General features: G+C 52.1%; 1 protein-coding gene across 3 annotated transcripts in view; it reads left to right on the forward strand.

Moving 5' to 3' along the window:
* KIF13B (kinesin family member 13B) overlaps nucleotides 1–21,011 on the forward strand; it is a 146,546-nt gene that overhangs the window by 77,356 nt on the left and 48,179 nt on the right. For all 3 annotated transcript variants that reach the window (XM_055142214.1, XM_055142222.1, XM_055142219.1), the window contains exons 14-24: nucleotides 3,956–4,086; nucleotides 6,013–6,099; nucleotides 7,611–7,801; nucleotides 8,806–9,016; nucleotides 10,037–10,199; nucleotides 11,355–11,501; nucleotides 12,299–12,448; nucleotides 12,658–12,786; nucleotides 15,357–15,524; nucleotides 17,855–18,012; nucleotides 19,246–19,378. In XM_055142214.1, the coding sequence (XP_054998189.1) occupies nucleotides 3,956–4,086; nucleotides 6,013–6,099; nucleotides 7,611–7,801; nucleotides 8,806–9,016; nucleotides 10,037–10,199; nucleotides 11,355–11,501; nucleotides 12,299–12,448; nucleotides 12,658–12,786; nucleotides 15,357–15,524; nucleotides 17,855–18,012; nucleotides 19,246–19,378 (1,668 nt within the window). The remainder of the gene's footprint in view (nucleotides 1–3,955; nucleotides 4,087–6,012; nucleotides 6,100–7,610; nucleotides 7,802–8,805; nucleotides 9,017–10,036; nucleotides 10,200–11,354; nucleotides 11,502–12,298; nucleotides 12,449–12,657; nucleotides 12,787–15,356; nucleotides 15,525–17,854; nucleotides 18,013–19,245; nucleotides 19,379–21,011) is intronic.

Raw genomic sequence — 21,011 nt, forward strand, 5'->3', positions numbered from 1 at the left:
ACAGGGGTTATTCCTGACTCTGCACTCAGGAATTACTCCTGGTGGTGTTCGGGGGACCATATGGGATGCGGGGAATCGAACCCAGGTTGGCCGCATGCAAGGCAAATGCCCTACCCACTGTGCTATTGCTCCAGCCCCCCACCCCCAGGTTGTCTTACTCTATCTAATAAGGCAAACAATAATATTCTGGAATTTTTTTCTGACAAAGCATGAGACCTATTATTGTTTCATCTGATTTATATAAAAAAATAAGTACACATCTATACAATGGAATAAAATGCAGTGTTAGGAGAGATGAAGTCATGAAATTTGCTTATAAATGGATAGACATGGAGAGTATGATGCTAAGTGAAATGAGTCAGAAAGAGAGGGACAGACATAGAAGGACTGCACTCATTTGTGGAGTATAGAATAACATAACATGAGGCTGACACCCAAGGACAGTAGATACAAGGGCCAGGAGGATTGCCCCAGCTAGTAGATACAAGGGCCCGGGAGATTGCCCATAGCTGGAAACCTGCTTCATTTGCGGAGGGGAGAAGGCAGATGGAATAGAGAAGGGATCACTAAGAAAATGATGACTGGAGGAATCAGTTGGGATGGGAGATGTGTGCCGAAAGTAGATCATGGACCAAACATGATGACCTCTCAGTGTCTGTGTTGCAAGCCATAATGCCCCAAAGTAGAGAGAGGAGAGTATGGGGAATATTGTCTGCCATGGAGGCAGGGGGAGGGTGGGAAAGGGGAGTATACCCCAGATATCGGTGGTGGGGAATGTGCACTGGTGGAGGGATGGGTGTTAGACATTGTGTGATGGTAACCCAAACATGAAAGCTTGTAACTATCTCACGGTGATTCAATAAAATTTAAAAAAAAATAAGTACACAAATCCTCATTGATATGTGTATGTAAAACACCTTTTTTGTTTGTGGTTTGTTAGCCCACGAGAGAAAATGTGTAAAAGAAGTAATGTTCTTAGGGAATGCTTGATAGGGAATTCCTATTTCCTGTAACTCTGAGGAAAACTTGAAATTTGAGTTTCCCGATTTCTGTGAAAGGGAGGCAAGCCATCACTGAGAGACTGAGAGCATGAGTACAGAGCAGAACAAAACCCAGCATTGTACAAATCAAAGTCTGTATTCAGAGGACGGATCAGGAAAACCCGAGATGACTATCCGGGTAGATACGATCCCGACACTGCATAAGCCGGGAGGCGCTCTGCAGAACAGCCCCTGGTAAGCCCGGAGCACGGATGACGTATGGAATGAATGATAGGACTTTAACGTATAGTTACTGGATATTAGGAGGAATTACATGGACACACCCCATAATCGAGGAACTGTCTCTGCAGGTTTTACTAAGGTGACTCGGAAGGTAAAAGTACGGGGCAGGTAAGGTTAGAAACCTTCAGTAAGCCTGAAGCAGCCCGTGACTTAACTTCTAAAGGCATTTGTGAATTCATGATGTAGAGTCAGGCCCTCAGGTTCGACTAGAAGTCCTGGGCTGATTGTCCTGGGTCATCATCGGGCCAGGCCCCTTTGTCGATGGGGTTTTCCACCTGGTCTCGTTTCTCTGCACCTCATCCACATGTTGGCAGGTGTGGGGAGCAGGTGCTGTCCCCTGCCTGCAGGGAGGGCGGCCCCTGCTGTGGCTGGTCCACCTCAGTCAAGGCTTTGCCCGCTCCAGGCCCCAGACTCGGCCTCGCCTCTGTCAGCGGAAAATGTCTCTGTCAGGCTTCCTCTGAGGGTTAAGGGAGATTGGATACCCAGAGATCACATAGAAACTGAAGCACTGTTTCTGGACACATATGCTAGTCCGTAGTCCATCCCCCGACACCTGACTCACTTCGTGGTGCCCTAGATACATTACTTGATGCATTTATGATTGGCTTTCCAGGCCACACCCGCTGGTGCTCGAGGGCTACTGCTGGTCACTCCTCTCAGTCCTGGGGGGCCGTTGGCAGTGCTGGAGGCAGCCCAGGGCTCCCACCCATAAGTGGTGGAGCTGTTGCTCTCTCCCTGGCCCTGTGTAATTTGTCTTTTCAGAAAGCAGGTGTTATCCCCTGTGCTTCTGAATCAGAGTTTCCCCAACTTACGTGGCCCACCAGTCCTTTTTCAGAAATAGGGGAAAAAAAAAACCCAAAAAACCACTCATTGTCCCAATGGAAAGTGCCTCCCAGTTTTGCTGTAGGCCACCCCCTTTGTCTGAGACTGCTAGCCTGCTCTCTGTTAGAATTCTGCAGTGGGTATTCCAGCGCCTTGGGGCTCTGCCCCCCGGCAGAATGGGACTTCAGTCCGGTGCCCTTTCCGTTTCCCAGAGCTGCGAATTCTTTTCCTTTCTCTTGCAATGAAGTTCACAGTGGGACACACAAACACATACATCCAAGGCAAAAGCCCTGAGTTCAATCTGATCCTTAACCAGAAAACTCACAAAGGAGTTGTTGAGAGGCCGTGGGGAGTCATCCAAATGTTGCCGCTCGTCCCGTGCGGAGGTGCCGGGAGGCCGCCCGGGATGGCGGAATCGGGCCATGTTGTTTTCACTGTCCAAGCTGACCCGCCACAAGAGGCTATTCATGACAAAGCTCACTTCAGAGCCAGATCTCGCGCCAAGAACAGGGTCTTTGCTTCAGTAAAGCAATACCGGATGTGGGATGGAGGAATTTAGAGGTCAGGCATTTTTCATTTCTTTGCCCCTGAATTCCCTAGTTGATGGGCAGGCCTGGCAACTGGCTGCCCGGTGCCAGCTCTGCTGTAGCTGCAGAGACCCTCAGCTCCTGGCTCCAGCTTGTGGGACTGTTTTCTGGGACAGAATCCACTGTCCATTTGCTCCGTCCAAACTGACGGAGGCAGGTCTGTTAGACAGGCCACGAAGGGGCCGTGCATCACTGCCTGGTTTGCTTCTGTCTTGTGTGGATGGCCTGTCCTCGCTTTGCTTGGCCCCAAGACACCGTGTCCGCTGTATCTGGGATCTCTGATATTTGCTGGACTGGGCGAGGCTGGTGGTCCCCTGAGAGAATCGAGTCCTCGAGCTCAAGGCAAGGAGAGTCATCCGCTCTCACATCTTCCACGGGGCTCAGAGAGACTCTGTGATGCTTATGTAACCTTCAACTTAATTATTTTGGTGTGTGGATTTTTTTTTTTTTTTGGCAGGGGCACACCTAGCAATGCTCAAGGCTACTTCTGGTGTGTGGGCTTTGGGGGAACCTACAGTGCTCGGGGCATGATTAAAGCCTGCTCTCAGCCCCCCTGAGCTCTCTCCCGCCTCTTGAATAACCTTTCTTTGTAGTTGACCATCTTTTTGTCCCCCCTGAGCTGTCTCCCACCTCTTGAATAACCTTTCTTTGTAGTTGACCATCTTTTTCTCTGTTTGTTCGTTTTTGGGCCACACTTGCCGACATTCAGGGGTTACTCCTGGCTCTGTGCTCAGGGATCAGTCCTGGTGGGGCTAGAGGGACCGTATGGGGTACTGGGGATCAAACCAGGTCAGCCACATGCAAGGCAAGTGCCCTCCCTGCCTTACTATTGCTTCAGCCCCTGACCATCTTGAATGCAATCAGTAAGTGATAAATAAATTAAGTAGCTTGTTTCGGCATCAGTGATTTTAAAGTTTCATTGGTACATGGATTAGGCTGTGAGGGTTGTATAAAATATTTGGAATGAAGATTACAATGGAATTTAAGGAAAGCGTACAGTGGGAATAATGAATATCATATGAGCATGAATATAAAACTATAGTTTTAGTTTTAACAGGCATAACTCAACCTAGTGCAGAATTCCCTAAAAGGAAATAAAACTTGTAGAATGAGTTTCAGAGTGAGCCAGAAATCCCCCTATTTTTATTTGCTTTAAAATTCTTTGAGTTAAGGTAGTGGATCAGCAAAAGAGGATGTAAGAGAATATGGCATTTGTCTTTGTGAGCGTCTAATATTAATCAGCCCATTTGATTTTTCTTATAGGAGCATACACTGATAGGTTCTGCAAATTCCCAAGATATCCAGCTGTGTGGAATGGGAATTCTCCCGGAGCACTGTATCATAGACATCACGCCAGAAGGCCAGGTCATGCTGACGCCACAGAAGAACACCAGGTACTGTGCTTTCATGCGTGCTAACATTGGTACCTTTTAAGGGGAAGAAAGGTCACTCCACATGGATGGTCTATGGAATTGGCTTTTGGTTGCTTCTAAGTTCTCTTAGTTAATATCCCAGTTGGTCTCCATATTTTTTCCATTCTCTGGTTATTATTGTTGTTGTCATTCTGCTTAGTATTCAGAGCTCTCCCAGCAGTGCTCAGGGACCAGCTTGTGGTGCTGGGGATCAAACCCAGCCCTCTTGCCTATGAAATGTGCACTCCAGCCCATTCAGCCATCTCCCCAGGCCTTTATCAACTCTGTTGTCGCTCAGAAACCCAGCCCTTTGTCTCGCTGCCTGCTCCCAAGGCCGTAGTTGGGCCCTCCCCAGTCGTGGGCACGCCTCACCTTTTTCCAGGGTCCCCTGCCAGCCTTTGTGCTGTGTTTTGTGCTGAAGGCCAGATTGCCCCTGTCCATCTCCTCCTGCTTTGCGTCTGCTGGTCTTCTGCCCCGCCAGGCTTCAGCTCTTGCCTTTCTCCTGGCGGGACTTCCTTTCTTGGGTGACATCATCCGTGCTCCCTGTGCTCCTGAGGGTGGTCCCCAGGGTCTGCCCTTCACATGGTGCTCCTGTGGGGTGTTCCCTTCTGGTTCCGTATTGCATGAGAGCAAAGACCTCTGTCCCTGACACATGTGCAAGTCCAGCACCAAGAGGAAAGAGTGAATGGAGACAGCATCATGGAACTGGATGTTAGTTGGGCTGTTTCCTTCCGTCTCAGGCTGGCACCATCTGTAACAGCTCTAGGTGATGGTTAATTCACCTGACGTTGGTCCTCCCAATGATGATCCACTTTATGATATCATGGCATTTAGAGTATCACAAATTTCATCCCTAAAGTCCTTAAGTATTGAGAAACCGTCCCGCTGATGGGGAAGGCTAGGCGTCCTAGGTCTTTGTTCAAGAGAGAGAGGGCATACGCTGCCCTGGCACTGTAGCCAGAGTAGCCACTCGCCCCTCAGGCTTCACGCCCTCCCTACAACCCTGAGGCATGGCTGGGAGTGAGCCCAGCGAAGGCAGCACCATGATGCCACACTCACGCCAGAACTAGGGTTCATGGATTGGCTCTTTTATTTATTTATTTTAATAAAATTGAATTTACCAGTTACAAATTTGTCCATGATTGGGTTTCAGTCATATAATGTTCCAACACCTATCCCTTCCAGTGTATATCTATCACCACCAATGTCCCCAATTTCCCTCCCCTCCTGCCTCCTCTATGGCAGCCTCTCTCTCTCTCTCTCCTCTCTCTCTCTCTCTCTCTCTCTCTCTCTCTCTCTCTCTCTCTCTCTCTCTCTCTCTCTCTCTCTCTCTCTCTCTCTCTCTCTCCCCCTCTCCTTCTCCTTTTGGGAATTGTGCTTTATCATGTATATCCCTTTACATCCTTTGAACACTCAGTTCTTGTCCAGATTGATCATTTCCAACCATTATTGTCACATTGGCCCCTTCTCTATCCTGACTGCCCTCCACCTCCCACACACATGGGGCAGCTCCCAGCCGTGGACCAGTCCCCCTGGTGACTGGGCTCTTTTTGTCCAAATCAAAGGTATTTATGATTTGCCTTGCATACAAGGTTGCTCCCTTTTATTTGGGCTCTGAACCATCATCTTGTATTTGCCATCATGCTTTTTTACATTCGCCTCTTAGAAAGCTACATAGCAAAGGCAGAACTTTGAGAAGTGCGGGAGAATCATCAGCTACACTTGTCCCAAACCGTGAGCATTTTAGGTGGAGAAGTGACGGGAACCCCACTAACCAGATTCCTCCAGGGAGGACCTCATGAGTTTGCTCGCCCAAGCAGCGGCGTCACTGTAGTACTGGAAAGGCAGAGGGGACTGTTGTGTCCTCTCACCCACCCTCACGCAGATGTTTGACCCTTGTGCCCACAGGACATTCGTTAATGGCTCTTCTGTGTCCAGCGCTGTGCAGCTGCACCACGGGGACAGGATACTGTGGGGAAACAATCACTTCTTCAGGTATGACGTGCCCTGCGGCCTGGTGGGAGGTGATGGGAACAAAAGCACAGACAGTAGGAAGAAAACACTCTAGAAATTATACCTTTTTTCCAGGACACACATACTTCTTTACTAGAAGTGTATGTATTTACTCTGCATTTTTCTTCAGTGTGTGATTTTAGGCGCGAGGACAGAGATATGGTACGCTCAGGAAAAATAGTGGGTTTATTTGCATGACTTTTCCTTTTTATTCCTCAGTGAAAGGTGATTCGTGTCTGGTAGAAGAAATTTCTAAATTATTTTTTTTCCCCTGATGTGCTCATTTTTTAAATTTCACTTTTAGGAAAACAGTAATAGTTTTATGCCTTGTGCATAAAATAAGATTCGTATTTCATTTAGGAAGGCTTTTAGCTGCAGATAATGGTAAACTTGATTGTAATGGATGAAAGAGTTGATTTCTGATGAGCGCAGACTCACTGCTGCCTAGACAGGAAGTCTGAAGGAAGATGCTGTTGGCCTTGGCTCAGCCTCTCGCCACTGCCCTGGCAGCAGCCTTGCCCTTGTCCTGCACTGCCCTCTGCTCCAAGGTGGTGGGTGGGCCTCTCTGGCTGCAGAGGATGAAGGGAGGAGGAGGAGAGAGGAGGGAAGGAGAGAGAGAGAGAGAGAGAGAGAGAGAGAGAGAGAGAGAGAGAGAGAGAGAGAGAGAGAGAGAGAGGAGGGAGGGAGAGAGAGGGGGCGGGGCGAGCTTGTCCTGATTGCCGACTGTCTTCTCAGTGAGGAAGAGCAGGATCTCCCCGAGCCCTGTGTTTCCCACCGCTCTGTCCCTAAAACGTGCCTCTTGGCTGCAAGGAGGCGGGCGATTGTCCGAGCTGGAACCGCACACACTGTTTTCCAAACAAAATTGGTGTCGTGTCGGCAGGGAGAGTGGGCAGGCTGTTCTGTTCCGTTGGAACCCGGGTCTCTTCCTCATCCTGTCTGGGCTGCTGGGCTTGGGAGAGGAGCCTGGAGCGTCGCTGCTGGCCAGTTGATGTTTGGATTCCTGAGGAGGCGGGGCAAGGGGTGTGCAAAAGCGCTTGGACTTTTTGCCCCGGTCTTCTTCCCAAACTAAACCGAATGCCAGGTGCTCGGCTCGGGGCGCACACCACCCCAGGGTGGGTTGAGCTGCTCTTCCCAGCGCCCTGTGCTGTCTGCTGGACTCGCTCCGCACAGCCTGACTCCTGACTGCTCCAGAATTCCAGTCCCGCCCTTTCCTGCCCCGTCTGACCTAGGCTCTGCCTCCCACTCTTTTTGTAAGTGGTCTCAAATGGCACCAGTGCTGAGGTCCCCACCTTCAGTCTGAGGGTCCCTTAGACCCTCTCCAACAGAGTCAGTGACCTGCGTTAGTACAGATGTGTTTTATTTTTGTTCTAGAACCCAGATGTCCCAAAGGCAGGAACGCTTTGCCCCTCACTGGCGTCCCTGAGTACCTAGGCAGTGCCAGTGCTGAAGGAGGAAGGGCTAGCTTGGGAAATAATGGTTTTTCACTCCCCAAGGCTCAACTTGCCTAAAAAGAAAAAGAAAGTCGACCGAGAGGATGAGGAACAAGACACCTTGGTGAAGAACGACACGAGCTCTGAGCAGCTGGACGTGGATGGAGACTCCTCCAGCGAGGTGTCCAGTGAGATCAACTTCAACTTCGAGTATGCGCAGATGGAGGTGACCATGAAGGCGCTGGGCCACAACGGTGAGCAGCCACTGGGCCCCCTGCCCGTAGCACACAGGACCCTCTGCCCGTAGCCCACGGGGCCCCCTGCCCATAGCCCATGGGCCCCTCTGCCTGTAGACCACAGGGTTCCCTGCCCATAGCCTACAGGGCCTTTGCCCGCAGCCTGCAGGGCCTCTGCCACAGCCCGCCAGGCCCCTCTGCTCAAAGCCGTGTTAGGGACAGCCATGACCGAGGCCTTCCGAGTGTCACCAGAATGGAGATCTGTCTCCTTGTCTACTTTTTTCATGTCTTTGACTTTGTTCTATCCATAAAAATTTTCAGCAGGTGCCTATTTATGGTGATATATATATATATATATATACATATATATATGTAATCTGATACCTGTATCATGCTCTGCATCTGTGTTTTTCCACAAAGTGCCTTTCAAATTGTATGGCCTAGTAACAGTGGCTAGCATTTATGAGCATGTGACACCTGATAGCTATTGTTCTAATACCGTGTTTGCATTCTGTCCTCACCACAGCCCTTGCTATATCAGTTCAAGTTTTCTTCTTCCTTTTGCCTCGATGTCACACTGCAAACTTTGTTCCAGATGGAATTTCTTAGGCTTGACCCTTGGCTGCTACTGGCTCTGAGTGTCGGAGCCACAGCCCTCTCTCTTTTCTCTGCCGAGCAGACGACAGACCTGCTCTTTCTGTCCAGAGGGGAGTTCAGAATATATCCAACACAGTGCAGAACTGCATATGCTGTGAGGAGTGAGGAAAACTAATTTATACCCGACTGTCTCCAAGAAGCTAATTTTAGGGCTAGAATGGTGGTTCAAGAGACTGCACCCCACATGCGGGCGGCCTGGGTTCAACCCCTGGGACCACCCCGGCCCCACCAGATATGCCCCCAAACCAACAACAGAAAAAAAGCGATTTTTTTCGTTAGTATTAGAATGGTGCTGGGACACGCAGGGCAGCCCCGCAGACTCCCCCGGGTCTCTGCCCGTGACCGACCGGCGCTGTTTCTGTCAGACCCGATGCAGACCCTGCTCAGCAGCCTGGAGCAGCAGCACGAGGAGGAGAAGCGGTCGGCGCTGGAGCGCCAGCGGCTCATGTACGAGCAGGAGCTGGAGCAGCTGCGGCGGAAGCTGTCTCCCGAGAAGCACAACTGCCGCGGCTCAGACAGGTTCTCTCTGCAGTCGCCCAGCGCCCAGCAGCGCCTGAGGCAGTGGGCTGAGGAGAGGTGGGTGCCCCCTTTGCCCACCCCGGCAGGGCTTCGCGGGAAGACCTAGACCTGGGGAGGGAAATCCACTGAATAGAGCCTCACGGCAGAGCCACTTGCGTGGTCTTCCCTCCAAGCCCCTGTTTGTTTATTGATTGGTTGATTGATTGATTGATTGCTATTTGGGTCACACCCGGTGGTGCTCAGGAATCACTCCTGGCGGTGCTCAGGGGACCCTATGGGATGCCAGGGATATCGAACCCGGGTCGGAAGCCTGCAAGTCAAAAGCCCTCCCTGCTGTGCTATCGCTCTGGCCCTAGCCCCCATTTTTAAAGATGGAAGTTTCCCATGTGCCCTGCAGCCCTCTTGGGTCTGGGTGGTGTTTGGGTTTGAAATGGTCTGTGTTTGCACCCAGAAACTGTGCTCTGCCTGAGAGATAGTACAGCTTGGAGAGCACTCGCCTCACTTGCGACTGACCTCCCGTTCCATCTCTGTCGCCTCATATGGTCAATGGCCAGGAGTGATCCCTGAATGTAGAGCAAGCCCTGAGCACAGCCGGTTGTGGCTCACAGCCACCTCCAACCAACTGAGAAACACAGCGAGGGAGTCGCACTTTCTCACTGTGCTGTGCTCCGCCCTGAGGCAGCAGAGGAAAGGTGGTTTTCTGGCACAGCAGGTGCTGATGAGAGGCGGACCCCTGAGCGGGCTGACAGTGTCTGGTGAAGGAACTCACACTTGCCTCGTCAGTCTGGTCTGCAGACTGTGTCCTGGGGTGGCTGGACAGGCAGCGCTGCAGGCCCACCCCAGGCCCCCTGGGTTAAAGTCTCCATCTAGCCGGGTACTGGGCCTGGTGGGTCCAGAGCCCTGCCCCCCTCTGGGGGCTCCCAGACGTGAGGGTGCCAGTGCTTGGAGTGGGGGCCAGTTCCTGTGCCTGCTGGCCTGTGGGCAGAGCAGTCCTGGGGCTCCCAGTTGGCCGTGTTCTGACGTTCTGTGAGCCGATGGACCCCCTTCTTCACCCCGGCTCCTTTCTTACTGTTAAAGAGAAGCGACGCTGAATAACAGCCTGATGCGTCTGAGGGAACAGATTGTCAAAGCCAACCTGTTGGTGAGAGAAGCGAGCTACATCGCAGAAGAACTGGATAAAAGAACAGAGTATAAAGTGACCTTGCAGATCCCCGCCTCCAGCCTCGACGCCAACTTAAAGGTGAGATTGGCGTCCGCAGAGATGCAGCGAGCCGCTGGGCTCAGCCATCCCACGTCCCCAGGCTTCAGTGGCCCCCATTTCGGTGCTCACCCTTCTCTCTCTAGTCGCACTCCTTTCCTTCCCTTTCCCTGCTGGGCAGGGCGCACCTTCTCCAGAAACATCCTCAGCTCCCTTTCCTCATGCCCTTTCATCCTACAGTCCTTCTAGACTTGATGTCCATCACAGGGGATGGTCCCTTAAGCCCCACCCGAATGCTCCTTGGATGCGGAGCCAGGATTAAGCCCTCAGCACAGCTGGGTGTGGCCCAAATACAAACCCAAAAAGGAGCAGGGATGGGAGAGTGATGTGGCTTCAATTAGAGATTCAGACTCTGCATCGGGACATAGGTATTGACCCGAAATGGGCAAACAGGAAATTTTTCCACAATGTGCGCTCTAAACAGTTTATGTTTGGCGCCACATTAAGATCCTACTCATTGAAATTTATTTACTTCTGTATTATTTTATTTGGGGGCCGCACCCAGCTCAGTGCTTGGGGTTTGCTCCCAGCGGTGCTCAGGGGAAACTTCAATTTGGGGACCACAGCAAGGCTGCATCACATGCTCCAGTTCTTGGAGCCATCTCTCTAACCTGTGTGGAGGGGACGGAGCAAAGCCAGCCTTGCTTAGGGACCCTCTGCCTCCTGGCCAGAAGGTTCCCTGCAGGGACCAGTGATGTGGGTGGTACTGCGGCCTCCAGGCAGCAGTGGACAGCAGTGGGATTCAGATCCAGGTCCCTGCATGAGCCCCTGACCGCTGAGCCCTCACCTGCCTTCTTATACCCAGTGACCACCCAGATGTGTATTTCAGTGTGACTTTCAGCATGAGTAAGCATTTGGATGGTCCTTTGGTGTAAAGCTGTGATATCAGCGTTGCAGGATCTTTGGGACATTTTGTGTGAACAGGGGTGAGAAGAGCAGTTCGGGTATAGCTGGTGGCCCGCGTGTGTGTGCATTTGTGTGCATGCATGTGCATGTATGTGTGCATATGTGCATATGTGTGTACACGTGTGCACATGTGTGTGTGCATGCATGTGCATGTGGTGGTGTGGAACACCAGTGCTGACGACCAGGATGACACCCCTCTGCGGCTCTCAGTGGCTCCTGATGTCTTTACAGCGAGGCTCTCTTCTGAGCGAACCTGCCATCCAGGTGAGAAGAAAAGGGAAAGGGAAGCAGATCTGGTCTCTGGAGAAACTGGACAACAGGCTGCTGGACATGAGAGACCTGTACCAGGAGTGGAAGGAGTGTGAGGAAGATTCTCCGGTGAGTGGCTTGCCTGGCTGCCCACGCGCGGGCTAAGCCTGAGCTGCCCACCTCGGGATAGCCAGGTCATTTGTCCCTCAAAGAGTCTCTCTGGCCTCTCCGTCTTTTAGCTCCGCGGCAGTTTCAGAACCGGAGTTCCCTGGCCCCCCTTAGCCCCGTGACCCTGTGCCTTCTGACTTCCAGCACCGTCGGCAGCCGTGTTGGCCGCTGGCTGTCCTGGTGGCTGCCCCCCCTGGGGACTGAGTTTACTCACAAGCCCGGGCCCTGGTGTCCCTCCTCCACACTGGGCCTTTTCCGCTGTGCCTCTGGAGCCGCCGTGTGCAGGTCCGGCTGGGCATTGGGGTGCATGGCTAGGACACCCTCAGAGCATCTCTGGAAGGAGTTTGACTCCACCGTAGGTGCGCTGGGCCTGTGCTCCGCAGGCCTCGGGCTTCCTCTTGAAGGTCATCCGGGTGCTCGCACGCACATCACGAAAACAGCCACAGCCACAGAGAAGCCCCTCCCGGGCGCAGCATGGCTGCGGGCTTAGGGGGAATGACGGGAGCGGGTAGGCGGGAAGCATGGAGTCAGTCTCCTCTCCCAGTCAGCAGCCTTGTGTCGGGATGTCCCTGTGAAGACTAGGGAATCAGCAAAGTGCCGATGCACGGCTGGGCTTGCTCCTTGCTGAGCGGCTGAGTGGGATTGCGAAGAGCTAAGCAGTGAGGCTCTAGAAGCCCCCATCGGGGTGGCGAAGGTGCCTGGCACAGGCGTTTGCTTCAAGGGCCTTCCTGAAGCCGTGTCTCCAACCTCCTTTCCAGGTAACCCGGTCTTACTTTAAGCGCGCCGACCCATTCTATGACGAGCAGGAAAACCACAGTCTCATCGGGGTGGCGAACGTCTTCCTCGAGTCCCTCTTCTATGACGTGAAGCTCCAGTACGCTGTTCCCATCATCAACCAGAAAGGGGAGGTTGGTTTCTGCTCGCGCCGGGTCAGGAGGAGTGGGGGGTTCTTCGGAGAACCGCTGGAAACGCTGGGCTGGGGACTGTGGGTGGCCGCTTCCTCTCCTCTGGAAGCATCTCTGCTTTGCTAACGGGATGGGGCTGTTAGCCTCTAGCTGACCCCTGAGCAGCAGGAAACGTCCATCTGGACATGAGCTCTGCTCCCCCGTCGCTGCAGGTGGCGGGGCGGCTGCACGTGGAGGTGATGCGGATCAGTGGCGACATCGGGGAGAGAATCGCTGGAGGAGACGAGGTTGGGGAAAGCGTGGCTGACAAGGAGGCCCCAGAGAACAAGCTTGTGTGCATGGTGAGTCTGTTTCACTCCTGAGCCGTGGCAGGACCACAGGCCGTGCCGTGCGCGTCATCAGTCAGCATTTAGTCCAAAGAGTAGGTTCCTTTTCGGATTTTGAAAACGTCTGTGTCCAGAAGAACTTCTGTACTGCGGAACGTACATCTCCCACTTCCCCGCATACCGCTGCTTCCTCCACCGAGAGCTAGATGATCCTCTGAGGAACCTGACTTGTTTCAGTGGAAAATGGGTTTTAGAAACCCTGTCCTGAGCCTGGAATAACCGTTTGTGTCACAGAGGAGGGCCCGGGGCCCGGGGCAGTAGTGCAGTGGGCTGGGTGCTGCCTTGCACATGGCCATGCTGGGTTCAGTTCCCAGCACCACCTAACCCACAAGGAGAGATCCTTTAGCACAGAGCCAAGAGTATGCCTGAGCACCCCCAGATGTGGCCCCCAAACAAACAAAACAAGAAACAATAACAAGAAGGAGGGAACAAATACAGGATCTTGACAAGAAACCAGGTATTGGTGGGAAACCAAAGAAAGGGAACCGCCGACACTGGCTCAATCTCTGCCCTGTGCAAGGCCCCCTAAGCTCAGAGCCAGGAGGGCGTTGTAGGCGTGGCCCCAAATCCAAACCTTATCTCCTTCCCTCTCCCACCCCACCCCTTTATTACAAACGGGTCTCCTGAGCCCATGAGGAAGGCTGGGTTTGCCTGTTGTGAGGATAATGCTCTTGGAATTGACATATTAGTGTTTTCAGTTACATTCAAGTTAGTCTACGGACGGGCCAACCCCCTGACCCGGGCTGTGGCTGGAGCAGCAGAGCTGAAGTCTGGGCTGTTGTGACACCTTGTGGCCAGTGAGTGTTTCACATCGAAGCTTGCAGAGGAGACAAGAGCTCAAGTTCCAGACAGTTCCCACAGGGACATGGAGAAAACTAGGCCGAAAACGAAGATCAGGGGATTTCAGTGAAAAACAGAAAAAAGTGGTGGCATAGATTTAAAAAGATGGGACCCATACACAGTGGAGTATTCCTCGGCCACAAGGGAAGATGAATCCTGAAAGTTGCAGCTCCCAGGAGCTATCCGGCGAGTGTGGTGCTTAGCGGGTTAGTCAGAGGGAGAGAGACCCAACAGATGGTCTCTCAGATGCGGGGCAGAAAGAATCATGACGATGACCCTTCACTGAGCATTTGCAAAACCCACATTTGACTTAGATTCTTCCGAAGCAGAACAGGCCCTTCCTGGCCACAGAGTCCGCCTTGCACACAGCCCTTGTCATCCTTCGCTGTCTGCCACCTGACAATGCAGGGACACGTTCTGTTTCACACTTGGCGTGGCACCTATCACTTTTTCACCATTTTTTAAAAAAAATTATGCACCCCTTATATGTTCATTGCAGCACTGTTTACAATAGCCAGAATCTGGAAAAAACCCGAGTGCCCTAGAACAGATGACTGGTTGAAGAAACCCTGGTACATCTATACAATGGAATACTATGCAGCTGTTAGAAAAAATGAGGTCATGACGTTTGCATATAAGTGGATCAGCATGGAAAGTATCATGCTAAGTGAAATGAGTCAGAAAGAGAGAGACAGACATAGAAAGATTGAACTCATCTGTGGAATATAGAATAATAGACTATAAGACTAACACCCAAGAATAGTAGAAATAAGTACCAGGAGGTTGTCTCTATGGCTTGGAGGCTGGTCTCTCATTCTGGGCAACTCAGAGAAGGGAACACCAAGTAAAATGTGGTCAGAGGTCATGTGGGGGAAGGGTGATGCGGACCGAATATAGATTAGAGACTGAACACAATGGCCACTCAACACCTTTATTGCAAACCACAACACCTAATCAGAGAGAGAGAACAAAAGAGAATACCCTGCCATAGTGGCAGTGTGGGGTGGGGGGAGACGGGACTGGGGAGGGTGGGAGGGATGCTGGGTTTACTGGTGGTGGAGAATGGGCACTGGTGAAGCGATGGGTTATCGAACTTTGTATGGGGGAAACATGAGCACAAAAATGTATAAATCTGTAACTGTACCCTCACGTTGACTCACTAATTAAAAATAAACTATTAAATAAATAAATAAATTATGCACCCATACCCAAGTTTGTCATTGGGTGATATTGATAGTGGAGAACTTTGTTCTTCCTTTTAGTTTGCATTTTGGTTTGGGGCCACACCTGGTGGTGCTCAGGGCTCGCGTCTGGCTGTGCACTCAGGGGTCACTCCTGAGGGTGCCCAGGGGATGAGATGTGGTGCCAGGGATCAAGTCTGGGTTGCCCAGGTGCAAGGCAAGTGCCTTAAGCTCTCTCTTATCTCTCTGGCCCCAGGAACGTGGTTCTTCCGAGTTGTTTATTATTTTTGTTATGTGACATCCTAAGGAATTAGAATGTAGAGTCCGCCTGGCCCGCAGAGACTGTCCATCAGCCTCATTGTCACTGTCACTCACACTCAGCAGGCCGGCTTTGCCATGCCCAGAGCGACGGGGCCTGGTGGGCATCAGCATGGCGCCTCCTGCAGCTGCACCTGGGCGGGGCAGTCCTCGGGTCTCTCTGAACGGTGCCCTTCTCTTCTGCAGGTGAAGATCCTGCAGGCCACGGGGCTGCCCCAGCACCTGTCCCACTTTGTGTTCTGCAAGTACAGCTTCTGGGACCACGAGCCAGTCATCGTGGCGCCGGAGGTGGACACGTCCTCCTCGCCTGTCAGCAAGGAGCCCCAGTGCATGGTGGTCTTCGACCACTGCAGTGTAAGTTCTCCAGGATAAAACCAACAGGCCTCACTGTCGCATCGCTGGGTGCTTGGGTCTCGCTGTGTATCATGAGTCAGGGATTCCTGGGACGGGGGTGGGGGTTGCCAAACTGCGAAATATCTCTAGGTTTCACTCCTCCGTGGGCAGAGTCTGGTGTGTGTACACGCATGTGTTGTGTGCACGCACTCATCTCCAAAAGCCTTGTATTAAATTCCCAGGAAACCATCACCTGGGAAAGTGAAGAAACTAGAGGCATGGAGAAAGTAGAGAGAAAGTCCAGGCAAAACGGGCTTGACTGAGCACCCAGTGCTCTGCCCAGCATGCCTGTGGTTCTTTGTCTGCTCTTCACCTGGAGGGGAGGGGGCTCACACTGACTTGGAGAATTCAGGCTTCCCACGGCCGGTCACTGGTAGAGGCGGGAGTGTCAGACTCCTTATTGTTTCATTTTCAGGGAGAGAGAGGCATCTTTCCCCCTTTCCCTTCCTCTTCCCCCTCCCTCTGTGGCTCTTGCTGAGGTCATCCAGGCCCACACTTGCTGTGCGTGCCACACTCTGCTTTAGTGGCCAGAGTGTGGGCAGGGGAGAGCTTGCACTCTTGGCTGTGGTGCTCCCACATCTTCAGTTGCAGTGCCCGCTGGGGGTCACACACTTCAGCTGGTATGTGCGTGAGTGCGCGCGCACACATACACACAGCCTCAGAGTGACAGAAAAGCTTTCAGCCATGGAGCCATCCCCAGGTGCGCCAAGAGATGTATCTTCTTAGACATATGTTTTGGTGCTAGATAGCAAGAGAGAGAGAAAGCTGGAGGTTAGAGAGATAGCACAGTAGGCAAGGTGCTTGCCTTGCACATGGCCAACCCAGATTCTATCCCTGACACCCCATATGGTCCCCTCAAGCACTTCCAGGAGTGATCCCTGAGTGCAGAGCAGGAATTTGGCCTGCCAGCAGTGCGTTGTGGCCCCAAAGCAGGAAGGAAGGAAGGAAGTGAGAGAAACACACACACACACACACAAACACACAGACACACGGAGGAGAGAGAGAGAGAGGAGAGAGAGAGGATAAAATGTGTGACCTCAAAAAGCAAACCATTTGAAGTCTAATACTAATTATTCTGAAATGCTGTTTTTGGCAGGGGGCATGCTCAGTCATTCTCAGGGGTCACTCCTGGCTCTGCATAAGGGTCACTCCTAGTGGTGCTTCAAAAGCCATTGGGATTGCAGGGATCAGAACTGGGTCAGCTGCATGCAAGGCCAGTGTCCTCCCCGCCATGCTCTCGCTCTGCCCCAGCTCTGTTCTATCTACCATAGAAAGATAGATAAGTTGGATGACTTGAAAAAAATTTTTTTTTGTACCAATGAGTTTTCTATAATTAGAGATAGGCAGCTTCCTAAATCCTGGGGGAAATCATCTCTCCATCACGTTGCTGCTGCCTGGAGAGGTGATAGCGCGTGTCTCACATCTGGGAGGCCTTGGGTCGGAAAACCCCAAAACACTGCGAACTTTGCTAGCAAGGTGTCTTAGGTGCTTGTCATGATTCTAATGTAGCTAATTTTTAGTATTTAATTTTAAATACCCCCCTCCTTATCAGCATCCCATTTTATCATCATGAAACTCTGAGCAACTTCACCGGTTAATCTTCTTGTAGAAATAAAACCTGAGGCTGTGAGCCTGACACTGTGCGGGCCAATGACTGGTGTGTTTCCCCAGGAACAGTGGGGACGTGGTCTACAGTGACCACGGTGAGTTAGCTGCGTCCTTGTGGGACATGAAGAAACAAAGCAAGAGAATGGGGTCAGGTGACTGCAAGGCCCTGAGCATCAGGGTCCTCCTCCCTCCCTCCCCCAGGAAGTGCCATGGCAGAGAAGGGGGAGGGGAAACCAGGGGTGACGGGCTGAGGGACGGGGGTGAGGGCAGCGGGCGTCTGGTAGTGAGCGTGATGCGGCCACATGCATGGGAAGAGGTGTGCAGGGTTCCCTGAGGCAGACACACGCTCAGGTCCCAGTGCTGCCTCAGCCCAGAGGGAAAGGGCCTGTGAGAGGCGACCTCGGGGAGCAGGCAGACTCTCCAGCCTTGCCTGGACGTTGCCCACCGAGGGCAGAGCATGCTGGTCTTTCACTGTGGGCTTCGGCGGTGAGGAGAGCTCAGCTGGTCTGAGGCAGGGACTGGAGGCCGCCGGGGGCTCTGCGATCCCAGAGGGGCATGTTGGGTTCCACAACTACCCCTCACTCTCGCCTCCCCACTGCCCTGGCCGCAGAGGGCATCTGCAATCAGGACTTGGCTCCTGTGAGGGCCTGACGGAGCCTTCTTCTCTGACAACCCCCTGCCAGGAGTTTTCCGTCCACCTCACCGAGGACTTTGTGGAGCACCTGTCCGAGGGCGCCCTGGCCATAGAGGTGTACGGCCACAAGATGGACGACCCTCGGAGAAACCCAGCCCTGTGGGACCTGGGGATCATCCAGGCCAAGACACGGAGCCTGCGGGACAGGTAGGTGGGCTTCCACCAGGGTTCGTGCCACGTCGTAAGTGGACTTGGAAGAGTGACGAAAGGCGGTCTCCAAGCCCCAGTGTTTAAGTGGACTTGGGGACTATGAGTCACCACAGGTCAGTCAGTCATAGGAGCCAGGGTCATGAGCCACTCTCGATTCAGCTTTACTTACCTTTGTCTTTACCCCGAAGTCCTTTTTTGGTTTGCTTTTGTTGGGGGGGATCACGTGTGGCAGTGCTCAGGAGCTACTCCTGACTCAGTGCTCCGGGGATCCTCCCGTGCTGGGGCTTGACCCCGGGGCTGCATGCAAACCGTGTGTCCTAGCCCTTGAGCTACCCCTGGCCCTCAAGTCCTGGTGAAGTGGCTTCAGCGACAGAAGGAGTCAGGCACAGCTCCAAAGGAAATGACAGAGAAGATGTTCTGTGCTTTTAACCGAACTACAGAAGAGAGCCAGATCTTATTTCCTGTGGTATTTAGGGAGTTTTAGCACATACTAAGTCAGGCATTGAGAATTGTCCTGCTTCCCAGAGGGGCACTTGTCAGGTTCCTGGGGCGATAGCTCTATCTCTGTTTCCCTTCGCACGCCTCAGTGAAGTGGTTTGAGCTAGGCTTGTAATTATTATACTCTTGGAATGACATATTCTGTTATCACATCTGTTTAACTTAACTTTTTTTTTTGCTTTTTTTTTGCTTTTTGGGTCACACCTGGCGATGCACAGGGCTTACTCCTGGCTCTGCACTCAGGAATTACTCCTGGCAGAACTCAGGGGACCATATGGGATGCTGGGAATCGAACCCGGGTTGGCCGCGTGCAAGGCAAATGCCCTACTTGCTGTTATCACTCCAGCCCCCTGTTTAACTTTACTTTTAAGTGGACTCACCAGCATTTGGTGCATGTTACCAACTGAGCTATGGATCCTTCTGTTTGGGAGGGCATGTGTGGAGATTTGGGCTACCTCTGGCAGTGCTCAGGGTCTATCCTTGCTGGCTCTATGCTCACAGGCCACTGATGGTGACTGGGGGACCGTGCAGAGTTGGGGATCGAGCTGGGCTTGGCCCCATAGAGAGCAAGGACCCCAAGCTCTGCACATCACTCTGGCCCCTGAGCCATAGAATGTTGCCCTGCGTCATTCTGTCTGGAGGTCAGTGTTGTTGATTTGAGCTCGTAGCATCCACAACACCTGCATTGGAATAGAAGTATATGATTCTCCAAAACCTTTACCTGTTTCCTAGATGGAGTGAAGTCACCAGGAAAGTAGAATTCTGGGTTCAGATCTTGGAGCAGAATGAAAATGGGGAATATTGTCCTGTGGAAGTGATTGCTGCAAAGGATGTGCCAACAGGAGGAATCTTCCAGCTCCGGCAGGTAACAGAAGTGCACGCTGTCATTCTGGACGTTAACTTTAAATTACTCGGTCCCATAAGACTTCATATTGGATGCCTTTTTGCAGAAATGTCAGTAATAATGGGATCTAGAATGGACACAACCCTTTCTTGTATTAAAATGGTCTTCTGTTGTATGTATATTTTCTTTCATTTGTCAAAAATTTTACCTAGGACATTTTAAAACCAGTTTCCATTGAATTTAAATAAGAAAAAGCTTGTATCTGGGAATGTAGGTCAGTGGTAGAACAGTCACTTTGAATATTTGAAGCGGAGCGGGGGGGAGGGGGGGAGGGTATCAGCAACAACAGCCAAAACAACAATGTCAAGTGAGAACTGAATTGTAGCACATCATGCAAACCCACTGGGCATGCCGGAAGACAAGAGGTAGGGGCAGGGCTGACACTCCCTGGTCAGGCAGGGTCCCTCCCAGCAGCCCATGTGTGGCCGAGATGGGGCTCAGGGAGTCTTAGCGGCCCTGTGGGAGATTGTAAACCAAGGCCCTTGCTTAGCTCGTGGGAGATGAGAAAGTTTTTCGGTGTGGTTCTGTGTGGTCACCAACAGGGTGCCCAAATCGAGGTCAGTTCAGATGCGTTTGAACCTCACTCCAGAGTTAGCATCAAGCTACTTGGATTTGGGGACTCAGGCTTAAGTCAGATGCTGTGCTAGGATGACCCAGGAAACCTGCATGGAGAAGCCCCTTTCTGTCCTTCCGTGTGCTATCAGGAAGGTGGCCAGGCCTACCCAGCTAGCAGCCAAGCGAGGGCAAGGTGGTAGGCAGGGACCTTCTTGTTCTCTTGGGCTGACCCCTCCCAGCTCTGCCATGCATTGAGCTGCATCTTCTCTGAGTTTGTGGGCGACACCCTGTGTCTGTGCAGTTGATGATGCCTCAGCCGTTTCGGCTTCCTTCACTCTGGCTCTGACCCTGTTCCTCCTCTGAGGGTCTGGGCAGTGCCCACCAGCCCCGTCCCGGCCTGATGCCACAGAGGGGCCTGCTGAGCCAGAGTCACAGGGGCACCCACCACCTTTACCACGTGGGGAGTCCAAGTTTCAGCTCTGTGCTATGCCTGAGATTGAAAAGCAAATCTCTTCCTGGACCCCTATGAAGGCGTTCAAGAAATGCTGCTGGGCAAGGTGGCAGAAACCTGTGCCGTGAGAGTGGGGTGGGTCACCTGGGGGCCCACTAGAGAGAGAATATCTGGGGAGAATTCACGGGGGAAATGGGTTGTCAGACAGTCTTTGAAGGCACGCTTTGCAATAATTCAACGTTTACTAGAATACTGTACCCCCGCTTGCTTCCATGCTTTGAGACAATAGTAAAATACTGAAGTACTTCTAGAAAATGAAGGTTAAAAGTGATTCCAACTGATTGCCAAATATAGGCAAAGGCTCATGGAAAAGTCTGCTGAGAGATTTGAGTTCCTGAATGTTCTAGGAAGAGGAGGGTGATTCACACTCATACTCTCACCCAGCAAATGGGTTTTAGCAAATTCACTCATGGATGGGAAGGAATTTGACGCAAAAAGACATTAGCGTGCTTGTTATAGCATGAGGTATATACAGTGCGTCAAATTTTAAGGGTGTGAAGAATATCTTTTTCCGACCATCTGTTAGAA

The sequence above is a fragment of the Sorex araneus genome, chromosome 1, assembly GCF_027595985.1.
Source record: "Sorex araneus isolate mSorAra2 chromosome 1, mSorAra2.pri, whole genome shotgun sequence".
NCBI lineage: Eukaryota > Metazoa > Chordata > Mammalia > Eulipotyphla > Soricidae > Sorex > Sorex araneus.